Consider the following 13,122-nt stretch of genomic DNA (forward strand, 5'->3'; position numbering starts at 1 on the left):
TTATGTTTAAAGATGTGTCAACTGCAAAGCCCAGGGAAGTAGAGCTGAATGAGGACAGATATGTCAAAATAAATATTACTGCAGAAGTCTGGTTCTTCTACTCCCACAATGAAAACGATGAGCTAACTGTTGCTTTACCGGCTGCATGTCAAATAATGGTACATGCTGTCTTGACATGATGCCAGTAGCCACGTCCAATTAGAAATCAGATACATTTTTACACCTGTCAGCTGTCTGCTTACCTGGTCAGGACAAAATTAGGGGGGTTAAACAGAGTCCTGAGGAAATGCTACATTCAAATTCATGCTAGTTTTCCGTGACTACCAACCCTAGCTTTAAAACTGGCTTCTTTCTAAGGTCTAAACAAATAGGAAGAGGATGCTGGATGTTGCATTGTTGTCAGAGAGGTCAGGATTTTAACATAGCAACTCTCCTAAATGTCTCATGATATATTAAGGTGATTTTATGATTCAATTCAGTCAATATCTTACATATTGCTACTTTAATTATGTTATCATTTAACTTTAATATGTTAACATGTTCTTAAAACAAATAAAAAAAGTAGAATAAAACATGGAACAGATTGAGAAATTAAATAAATTATCTTAGAATGACTTAAATGTCTATAATAAATTTCAGAGCACTATGGTTCCAATATCTGTGCTACAAAATAATTGGGGTCCACTTAGGTTCATTAATGGTACAAACTTTCATGTTGATGCAATCAATGATTTTGGTGGAACGACAGACAAACATTAACCCCTTTATGTATGAAGACAGTAGAGGATGGAAAATCAATGAGTTCCCTAAGGAGGATGAAGAATGTCAATATGTGACCATAGGGAAACACAAGTGGTGCTTCATTTATTACATTTCTACGTCAATCCCTGGTCCGGTCCTTTGGAGGGAAACTAACAGCATGAAGGAGATGAAAGAGCAACACCAGTGAACCTCCACCTTTGCACCATGGTATTTCAATGAAAGCGAGGGATACAGCTGGGAACTGAGAAAATCAAGAACAGAGGTTGATGGGAAGCCATGTGTGTGACTGATAGAAAAGTGGACAGTACATGAAAGAGAAAGTGAGACTATGATGAATAAGGTGGAAGTTAAAAACACCTAGCAGTGATAGATTGCTCACAGACTTTGCTTTGGAGTAAACTTTGGGCCCCATATTTTAACAGATCTTTGACATGCTGGACAACACGGCTGTGTTTCAACATCCAACAAGCTTAAGATTCATACCTACGCAGATGTTGGAAGATAGACTCATAATTTAAACGTACTAACTTTGACTTCTAGGAAATTTTCATCTCTAAGGGTGGAGAACATTTGGATTAGTCCTGTCATGTCTCATTGGGACAGGGGACCTTCATTTTAGATGGATAATTTGAGGGTGCCACTTTAGATGAGTGTGGCTTGGAGAGGGCAGCGGCCACCTCTCCATGGCATGGTCAAAAGTCGCTGTATCCAAGAACAGCTCAAAAGGTTTATTTAAGGCTTTATTTATTTGAAGTTGACAACTCATTTCCTGGCAGGCTTTTAATGGGCAGTAATAGACTAGGTGGCTGAGTTCAAATGTAACAAAAACAAGCAAAGCATTTTCATGTGATGGACTGATATCAGAGAGTGCTTCTGGTGGTCATTTCAAAAGATGATGCAAGAGCATGCAAGGACAGGGATCATAGCTGTGGACTTTACCTCGCAGCTTGAACCTCTTAACAGTTACAACCTATTACAGAAGATAGTTTGGTATCATATTTATCCAACTGTAACAAAGCTGTCTGCAAAGGTGAAATAGATGGAGCTAGTTTACTGTGACCTCTCTGACTCCGGGCTGCACTGCTGACATGATCTGTCTTTCTGTTGCAGATTATCTTCTGTTGATTGGCTAAGCTGTCCTTTGTGTTGTACAGCCCGTTTTCTCTCAGAGGGGATTAGTGCCCGTGTGAGGCTTTACAGTTCATGCTAGCTAGAGACACAGCAGCTCCATTTCCACTTGCTACCTGCTACTGTAGTCCTACTTACTCTACTTGCTGCTATTTCCAATCTGGTGACTAATGAAATTATATATTAATATATTAATTATATATATAATAGTACAAAGTTATATTTGATATTTGTCGTGGTGGAATTGGGGTTGTTTAACATAAAACTTACATGGCTAATGATTTAACTGCAGTAGAGATGTGTTGTTAATTTCCAGATATTGCCATTGTGGACCTGTGACAGTATGAAATGATAGGTTGCCCAGGCAAACTTACAGTTAAGTTTCACCCACAGTGTAGAGTAGAGGGTAGTGGGAACTACAGAGACCATTTGCCTATGCATGCCCAGGATCCCCTGCAGTCTGCTTACAGGAAAGGTGTAGGGGTGGACGATGCATTGCTTTACCTGCTGCACAGCATCTACAGCCACCTGGAAACAACAGCTAGCTCTGTTAGGGTCGTGTTTGTGCTTTTAACACTATTCATACATAAATTTTAGCGAATAGGTACATTTTAAACTGCACAATGCAACAATTTCTTGGATTTTAGATTATCTTTTGTCTCGTCCTCAGGTTGTCAGGCTTAATAATTAACACTCTGACACTATTTTAACTAACACAGGAGCTCCACAGGGCACAGTTTGATCTCCATTTTTATCCATACTTTACACCATAGGCATGGTCAAGCTTCCTGTCATATTCAAAAGTTCTCTGATGACACCGTGCTTGTGGGTCTACTCACCCAAGATAACAACCTTGCCTATAAAGGAGAAATAGAATCTTTTGTCAGTCGGTGTGATTCAAAATTTTTAAAATTAAATGTAGGGAAGACCAAAGAACTTGTTGTTGATTTTAGGAGAAAAAAAAAGAGGTTTCTCCTGTGATAATAAAGGGTCAGCAGACCCAGCGATTTTGCTTCTGGGTGGGGCCAGTAATCACATAAGGTAGGAGGTGTGTGGGAAGTTTTCTTTGTTTGGGTTAGTTTGATCGTCATGTTGAATGCTTCTTAGCCGTGACCTAATTTAAGCCTGTTTTTAATTGTTTTTGATGAAGAATTTGAAAAAACTAAAAGGAATGGTGGATGTTTTCAACTTCCAGAATGAACAGCGGACCTGTGAGTAGACTGATTCTTTTTTTTATAGATGACAAAGATGAACGTGTCAGAACAACAGATCAGCTCCAACTATCCAAGAGACATTTTTAAACTGATCCAAGAAAACTCCCACAACAACCAGAGTTAGTCACAAAGGACAGAGAGACGTTTTTTAAATAGTGGATGCTCCAGCAGCTTCTGCATCTGACGTGTTGAGGCATTTCAGTTTGCCCGTGTCAAGAAATGAGCAAGTAGAAAAGGTGGCGGACAAACTAAAACAATATGCAGACACTGCAGGGTGTCCTACATGTCAGGGAATATGAGTAATAAGAGAAGTCACTTGTGCAAATCGTCACCCCGAAAATATTTGAGAAGATGCAAGGAAAAAAAACCTGCAAGTCCAAAAGACTCTCAAGAAATGGTTTACAGCCACACATCTCCCAAACAGTGAAGAGTTCACAAGATGTATCACTGAATATACTGTGCAGCCAGACGTACGAACATTTTCTGTGATCGACAAAAAATGAATTCCCATCATGGCCATCCTTGAGTCAAACACTATTACCAGCTCTCTACAGAGAGACGAAGCCTGAAGCAAGCAGAGTACACCTCACTCACCACAGATGGGTGGACTCCACAAGCTACTCAGAGTTTCAATGGCATTTTTTTCAAAGTATTCATAATTTTTATTGGATATCATACTGTGAGTTTTGTTATTGTTACATCCTTAGACTGCAGGAAATATAACTGCATTAATTATAGATGAAAAAGAGTAAAGAGGCCAGAACTCCTGAATTAATGATGAACATGAGACATGAGAACACACACACACAGTACACAGACACAAACAGCGCATTGTCTGGTATGACATCATCCACTCTCCTGTCAGCACAAGTGTGTGAGTTGGGGTTACTTCAGGTGGCATTCGGCCCTAGGTTACGTGGACTGATACAGTTCGGGTAGATGACAGGGTGAAGAAAACATGATGCACTGCAAACGTAATGTTTCTTTAAGCTGGGTGTGCCTCTGTGTCTGTTTCTCTGCAGGTACATGAAAGGGGAAAAGATAACGGAGAGTTAATGGCTGGTTCTCACATGAGATTACACTGCTTTACCCAATGACTCTGCAGAAGAAATAACATCTACCTGGTCATCAAACAGGCATTTCACAGGCACCTAGGCGCCTCATGATCTGATAAAACATTAAAGGAATACTTTAGCATGAAGAAAATGATGCCAGTTCACTTTCTTGATGATAGTTGGTGTGATAGATTTAGCTAAACTTATCTTAGCATATAAGGTTTTCAAGAGTTTCAAGCTTGTAGCCACAGGTCAGGCCATAGGGATGACCAAAAACAACGATCAAGTAAGCCAACGAAACACCAAGGATCACCAAGGGTTAGAGGGCAGGTCAAGTCTTAAACATCAACACTAAAATATAAGTACCAATCTAACAAATGAAGGCTGGAGTTGAATTTCCATGATCTTCTTGTCTTATTATTTATGCTAAATATAGCATTTTTGACTAACTGGAGGGGAAAGATAGAGACATATCTGTGTAGAGGCATTTGTGGGAATCTTAAAGGATGGGGGAACAAATCTGGATTTTTAAAGGGATAGTTACATTTTTGAAGAGGTATCTGTCAATGGTTAATGTATTGGGGGATCCCAGTCAGCTTGGCCTTGTAGTAAGAAACTCATAGATTTAAAAAGATGTATTGTATGTATTTTTTATAGACTTGGGTTTAAAGATACCCAACTGAAAACACTTTCTTTAGTTGGCTATCAAGCCGAGAATCAAATAAAGCACCATAACGTAATGCTATGTGATAGCAGTTCAAATTTCAAGACCATCTGACTGAAAGAATTAAGTGCTGCCATTGACAGCTATGGACACCATGTCTTCATTTCCACCCATTGTGAGATATAAAGCCAGAAGACCACCTCCCTGGACACTGATATAGTGTGCTGGTCAAGCCAAGGCATAAGCCGAAGTGACCTGGCTGGGCGAGACTGACGTCATGTCCTCACCAAAACAAATTAAATGGACTGATAGAACATTGAAGAACCCTCAGGGTTGGTAGAATCCACATCAGAATAGATTATCTATTTTAAAATTCCAAGCAACTTTTGTTACATTTTCTCTCACCGTTCCTCCTCTACTCTGATAAATGTACAGAATGCTACAAGAGCCTACGTTTGTAGAGCTGTCAATCAAGGCATCACTTTTTAAAAAATCAAATAGCTAATAACAACTGAACTTCTGAGTAAAATCAGCACTTGGAAAGAAATCAGCATGATAAGAACTAACTGTAATGACAAAAAACATGTTTGAGAAATGCATATTTGATGTGTATTTTAGTTTTAGTCTATCTGTTAGAATGGAGGAGGTTGGTTTATGACTTATACTGCTGGCACTTATTGCGTCCATTTTAATATACAGTCTATTGGTGGTGCTGTTTTTGTTGACTTTCAATCCATGAACTGAGGTCAGGAAACAAAGTCTCTGATGGTTTACAGTGTAAAAACTAATGGATTATTACAGCACATATGTAAACTTCTAGATGTTGTCCACATAGCCGTTGTACTCAGCTTTATGCTCGACTGACCAAAGGGCAGCATATAAACGAGTACTGTAATGTAATGGACCCAAGACTGACCTTTGAGGAATGCCATTAGTGGAATGGGAAACAGGAGATGAGATAAAGATGGAACATTCTCCAAAAACTTCAGCTAGACAGATAAGAGTGTAATAAGGTGGGAGAGGATTTTCTGGAGACTCTACAGAGTTTCTGCAGAATAAAGTGAAGAAAGGAGTGGACACACATAACATGACACTTTATACTCAAATGTTGTAGAAATCAAATAAATGAGATATAGAGTCTATAGGGAGTTTATCAGTCAGCGCTCTGCCTCCTACCCTGTTTGGATGTCTGCCCACTTATTTCTCTTCTAGCCCCACATCCACTCAGGGACAAATATAATCCCATAATGACAGTCATTTTAATAATTAGCTAGAGCTACCACTACTTCATAGCTTCCCAACTCAATCTGCTCCCAGCATGCCTTCCTAGTGGCTGCAGAGTGAGGTGGGTTATAAAGAGGCATGGAGGTAACCATGCTTACCATTTAAACCCAGCCGAGAAGAACTACACATAAAAACCAAACCCACAGAGGAAGGCCATTTATCCGATTACACCTCATTTCACCTGTCATCTCACTACAATGAAAAAAAGAGGAAGGTAGGCTACAGCCAGAAAATACTGTAAAATATTAGCAACCAGCACAGGCACTACCTCTCTCTCTCTCTCTCTGTGTGTGTGTGTGTGTGTGTGTGTGGTTTACATTTCACTCTCTTAACACTTTGGATGAGCTAGCCTAGACTCCAGTGACTCCCCAGTGCAGGGCTCCTGTGCTGTCCCTGCTGATCTACTAAGGTGATGAATGTGTACGCAAATAAACGAGATAATACGGTGGAATATTCTTTACTGCAAGTCAAGAAACAAACGTTTCTATCTTTGGCCACTATAGTTAGATTTATTTCTTGACTTCAAATCCAAGTGTTTATGAAAAGGGCTGACTTGCACTTGTATGCCGGTCCAAGACTGTGCCTGTGGTGACAGGCTTGCAAACCTATCTGTGATGATCTAGAGTTGATCAAAACTGTAAATGTCATACTAGATGTGCCCTCTAACACATCCTCAAACTGGGATAAACTGAGACGTTAACATGGAGCTATGAAAGTTGGCAGTGGCAAATAAAAAATGGTGTGTCAATATCAAACCGATAGCCAGTTGTGTCTTTTTCACTAGCATGCACTGCAAGAGAATCCCACATGGCAACGAAAGAGATGCATGGATACAGTGACACAGGACTTCCACCAGACCCGTGTCCGGTCTGTCTCCGATCCGCTACAGTTGACTCCGTGCTCTCTCGTCCATCAACATCCACCAGTTGCGTTTTCCGAACGCAGCACGGAGCAGGACCTCCAGACAGCTGGAGTCATGTGACAGAGGTTTTCCCCCAGGAATCACTGAATCAAGGATTCTCCTCCTCCTCTCCTCATCCATGTTGTCTTTCTGGTCCTCTGAAAACCTCTGACCTGTTGACTCCAGGCCTGGCTCCGCTCATCATGACGGTTTGTTGTTGTAGTTAAGTGAAATACGATCTGGTGATAACACAAGAGTGATTTATTCTGAAAATTAACCAGATGTATCTGACTTCCTGTCCCGCTCCATCTGCTCTGTTGAGATTGATGCGTCGTGCTCCGGCATCCGGCAAAAATAGAAGTCTTGTGCCTCTGATCGGAAAGACTACGACCTGCTGGATCAGAGACGCAGCCAGAACGCAACGGAGCGGATCCAGTGGGGGTTAACAGATTGACTAGAATAGAAACCTATCAGGTGCTGTGACGAATCGGAGACGGACCGGATCTGGTGGAATTTGGCCATGAGAGTTTGTACCCATGGCGCACTAGTTGCATGTAAGTGAATGGCGCAATGAACACTGCACCCCTTATTAGTTCAGCCTGTTACAGGAGTGTATTGCTTGTATTTGATAAGTAAAGGGAAATATCATGGCTTCTAAATGTCTCAGCCTATAATGTTCTAGTCAACATGACAACGATGAAACATTTGTTCGCCACAGTTTTTAAAATCTCTGATGTATTTTTTAGCTCATGTCATAAAAATAAGGTTGTTGAGGATCATTTATCGCCATAATTTTCATTAAACAAAGAAACATTGCTTCCGCTAGCAGCTAGGGTGAGCCAATGAGCAAACACAGCCTGTAAAAGCCAGGTAAGATTCAGGCCTTTCTGAAACCATGCAATGCTAAATACATACTGTAAATACAATTAACAAGCCCTTCAAATAATCAAAATATGAGTCAGTTAATTTGTGAGTAAACTTAATACACACTTCTTTTTAATAAGGGTTAATTGCTGCTATTGGGTTTATTACTAAAGAAACAGATCTTAAGTTTTCTTTACAGCCTCCAACGTAACTGTGCATTAAATACAGAGCTGGAGTCACAAGACAATAAACCAAGCTTAATAAAGCTCTGGACTTGGGGAAAACAACTAGAAACAGCTGGCCCAGCTCTCTTCAAACATATATGCATACCAGCACCTCTAAAGTTAAATAATTAACACCTTGTGTTCTGTTTTTAATCCTTGTCTTCACCTACACAGGGGAAATCTGTAGCTCTACCTACAAAACCATCCATTGTTTGTGCATGGACAAAACAGCCACTTTACAATGTGGTAATTAGTGAGTCACATAGGTGTTAGGAGCAATAATTGTAAAGACAGAAGCAAGCTCCACAATTAAAACACAGGTATTAAAGTCACACTGATCTCCTCATATAATGTGGAAAGAAAGAAGCTGTGAGTGTGCCTAGCTATTCCTAAAACTTCCACCAATTTTTTGTTATTCTTGTCTGCAATAGTATGACTGTTCATGAACCCTACACCTTTAGATGGAAAGTGCATTCATCCTACTGGCGGTAGGCATATGGTAGATTCAGGTAAGTTGGCTAGATCAAACACTATGAGAAATACAGTTAAAGTTGTGTAGTGATGTCTATAAATGTCTAAATCACAATGCAGTGGAGAGAGAATCTAATCTGCAGATGGTATTATCATCCCAACCTAGAATCAGACACACTGAGTGTTTGATTCAGAGATGCCAGTAAAGGATGAGGTCGAAAGGTAGAGCTGCTTATGAAGATATAGAGCTGAGGTGGAGAACTTGGCAGAATCAAAGACCACTTTCCTTCCTTAATCCATTTCCATGGCAAAGAAGCCAAATGTTGCAATTTAATATCTTTTATGGGCTGTCTGGGAAGACTGCGGCGATCCTGTTGTCATAATGCAAAGGATTACTGTGACCTGGAGGATTTTGATGGAGTGTTTATTGGGTAAGAGCTCTCATGGAGGGACCTCAGGCCATTCAGGATCCTATCACCTTCATGCAATCAGTGGAGTTTATCCCTTTCTTTGTGGTGCCCAATTCAACAAATTTTCCATTTTCTTCTTACAATTCTTGCTAAACTTTATTTGCACACTCATCAGTCATCAGCAACATTTCTCAACCTCGAGCAACTTGAAACATTTGCTTGGGTTGAAACTGAACTCCAGTACTGAGTCATGTGAAGACCGTCTTGGAAAAGGAAGGACAGCGTCTGCCAGGCTGAGCTCAGCTGTGCCGGGCACCCAGGCATCTGAAGCTGCCACGCCTTTGGCTAAGACTAAAAGTTGTGTATATATAGAAGTGCACACTGACTATTCTTAGTCTGTATAATAGTGCAGATACACGTGCTGCCCTGCCCACAGCTTGAATCATCTTTGAGGGATGAGAAAGGGGATCTCGGGTAGGTAACTCTTTATTGGCTGCCCCTCTCAGTGCCCTGCCAGAGGGGAGAGGTGCTTTCCCAGCTGGCGTCCATCAATGGAGCTGCTTACCTCACTGATGTTAAGGGTGTTTCCTGGCTGTAACGTGTGAGATTTCTTTTCTTTTTCTTGGCTTAATTCTGAGTAAAGGCCTACCTGGCTATAGCGGATAAGAAGCATTTCCCTTCTGGCAAACTGTATCCTGTATTCCCGGCATATACTTTCATGGAGAAACATTTTGAGTTTAAGGGTCTGGGGCAGTGGAGTTAAGGAGTGATTTGGGACTATTTGGGACTTTATTTGGGACTATCATGACCCCATAATAAGAGTTTCATCTGGACTCAATTCACACATGTTGGGTGTAGGAAAGAAATGCATCAGTAGCATCTGTAGTTACATGTTAAAATCAAAATTGAACCCCTTCACAACATCATGCACACTCTAAATTGTATGTGTAACCACAACAAAGCAGATCATCAAGAACACTTGTTCACTTTCAGGCCAAAGGCTAAGTGGGAAAATGGATATGGTCAATGAGTCAGCAGGGATATGACTGGTTAAGGGCCGGATATTATTTAACAGAATGTGTTCTAACCAAGCGGCAACCTCCGGTCTCAAACTATGAAGCCCATGTGGAAGTGTAATAAACTGCAGTTCATTGAGAATCCGCTTGAGGCTGGCTGCAGAAACACCGGAAACCGCATACACACCAATTCAAAGAGACAATCTTTACAGCAGAAATAAACATGTTTACAGCCTGGTTCAAAAAACGACCTCAGTCTACGTAGCTAATTTCTCTATCGGCACACACTGTACGGGGGTGAATTCTTTTCTAACGTTACAGTTCAGAAGATATTAAGATTACATGTTTTTGCCCAAATAAGGACATGACTGACTTGACTGACAGGCGGGAACACATAGCTGTTGGCTAGGAGGCTTAAACCTGCCTCTTTACCTCACACTAAGGCTGTTTCCGAAAGGGCCTGCTACATACTACTTACTAATGTAGTGGACAGTAGGTATTGCCTACTACATACTGCGTTTGAATTTAGTATGTAGTATGACTGTTCTGTTCGATCTGTCATGCAGCATGCTGAGCCAGACTTCGCTGGATTTCCGGTTTCGGAAAGCGGAAGTAAACAATGGCGAAGCCGATAAATAAAATACTTATTTAGCATCCATTTATGATTTAAAAAGTTAGGAAGTAGTTTATATGTAATTTGATAACTTTCACAGCACCCAAAAACGGATTTCCCCCCATCAAAAAATAAGGAAAAAGAAAAAGCAGAACGAGCGCTGTGCATTATGGGAAACAGTAAGCGAGGCAGACTGGTCCGATCAAGCGGCAAACTCCGGTCTCAAACGATGAAGCCGATGCGGAAGTGATATAAACTGCAATACATCGAAAATCCACTTGAGGCTGGCTGCAGAAACACCAGAAACCACATAGACATGAATGGGAAATTGCAGCATTAATAAACATGTTTACAGCCTGGTTCAAAAAACGGCTTGGCCCTACAAAGCTAATCTCTCTAATGGCACACACTGTACGGGGGGTGAATTTTTTTCTAACGTGACGGTTCAGAAGATATTCAGATTATGAGTTTTGCCCAAATAAGGACATGACTGACGTGACTCCCGGTCGGGAACACACAGCCATTGGCTAAGAGACTCACACTACGTCACACTCTGCCTAGTTGAGTTCCGCATTACCAATATGGCTGCCGCCGTCGATTTGCTTCAAAACAGCTCTCAGGAACAGATGGGTGACCTCACGGATACTACGTCCATATTTTATACAGTCTATGGGTCCGATGCATACTGAGATATTTTCCCGAATCAGTAGACATCCAGGGAGTTTTGGTTTACTGCAGATTTTGCTCTTGTTCACATACTACTTACTACATACTGAATTTTGGACAAATCAGAAGGTACTGCTAGTATAGTTCGGAAACAGCCTAAGTTTTGTTGAGTTCAGCATTACCAATATGGCTGCCACTGACGATTGGCTTCAAAACAGCACTCAGGAACAGATGGGTGACGTCATGGATATTAGTTTATTATTTATACAGACAATGGGTCTAACCCATTAAATGTACTTTTAACCACATCCCTGGTTTGTTTTGAGTGTGACCGAAGTGAGTGCAGTGGATTCCCTTGGTTGATTTTACACAAGCTTGGAATTAATGTCTTTGTTGATGCTCACACACTGAAATGTAAAACTGCTTGTTTAATCTTTAATTTGTGCTTCTCCTAATAAGAAGGAACGTGCTAAACTGGGATGGTGAAACTGGTACATAGTCTACAATAGCTTCAAAACATTAGCAGGTTAGCATTGCCTTTGTATGAAGTGAGGATGCTGAGGGTAGTTCAGACATTGAGTTAAAAGGATGTGTGTGCCAGCAGCCTCAAAGAGCTGTTAGCATAATGGTAAACTTATACAATATAACAGCCGGCGGCTACTTGTTCTTAAATGTTTGATAACTTTTCAACCACTAATCCAATCAACAAGCTTTAAAAACTCAGTTACAGTGGACATTCTCAGCTTTCTATTGATACCACATTTGTCTCATTCAGTATATTCAAAATAAATTCAGTAGAGTCTGGCGCCGGAGAAATCCTTCCCTTTTTCCTTATTTCTGGGATGTTTTTGTGACTCAACCTTTGGGTTGTGGGCTTGTATCCCCAGCGACTAACAAAAATGTAGCAACCAGATACCAGATCATAATCATTCAGGAGGAGGCAGCAACTTTTTATGTTGTGTTTTCAGACTTCAACTCTCAGATCTTACTCATAATGGTAGGTAATGTAAATAGTCTGTCACTTTTATTAAGACCTCTGCTCTTACCTCATTGTCTGTTCCCACATCCAGCATGACAGGCAGGCACTGCTGCGGTGGCACACCTCCACAGGCTGTGTACAGGGCCAGCTTGCCCACTGGGATACCCATACCATAGCAGCCCAAGTCTCCAAGCCCGAGGATCCTCTCTCCGTCTGTCACACACACCGCCTGTCAATCAGTGTACATGTCAGCCACAACAGATACCTTAGCTTTATAAATCTCATAAGAATCCCACCACATAAAGAATATTCTTAAATTATCTTCACAGTAATATCATATTTATACTGAATTTAATAAGAAAATAAATGAAGCAGCAGCTCTGCCTTCATGTCTCATTAAACTCATTCTGCTTTACCACAACAAATCCATCCTGCTTCCCTTTTCTCCTCAGGGTAGCCAGGTCCTCTTCTGTTTTTCCATTCACTCCACTCTAAACGTATTAAGTAATAAATATGTCCTCTGGGATGATTCCACAGAATGAGAAAAACTATTGTGTAACGCCTAATATCAGCAGCAGAAGTGTTTAATTTGAAATGTTCCTCATTCTGACTGTTTCTATTTTTCCACCATCACTGTGACGCAGATAACTCTGGCACAAAGTTTTTTACAGCCTCATCTCACAGTCTTGAAGTTTTATAGAAAGTAATTAGTTTTCTCATTTAATTGTTTTAAAATCTATAATGACCATCCTCAATACCATTAACACCCTTCCCCTCCAACTATCACCCACTATAATGTGACTCCTGTTTGCCCTGTCTTCATGGAAATGTTAAAAGTAGGCCATATTAGGTGAGTGTGCGATAAGACCAC

General features: G+C 40.8%; 1 protein-coding gene across 1 annotated transcript in view; it reads right to left on the reverse strand.

Moving 5' to 3' along the window:
• me1 (malic enzyme 1, NADP(+)-dependent, cytosolic) overlaps positions 1-13,122 on the reverse strand; it is a 116,918-nt gene that overhangs the window by 14,891 nt on the left and 88,905 nt on the right. The window contains exon 5 of the mRNA XM_034696983.1: positions 12,319-12,480. Within this exon, the coding sequence (XP_034552874.1) occupies positions 12,319-12,480 (162 nt within the window). The remainder of the gene's footprint in view (positions 1-12,318; positions 12,481-13,122) is intronic.

Source organism: Notolabrus celidotus, chromosome 12 (assembly GCF_009762535.1).
Source record: "Notolabrus celidotus isolate fNotCel1 chromosome 12, fNotCel1.pri, whole genome shotgun sequence".
In the NCBI taxonomy this organism is placed as follows: domain Eukaryota; kingdom Metazoa; phylum Chordata; class Actinopteri; order Labriformes; family Labridae; genus Notolabrus; species Notolabrus celidotus.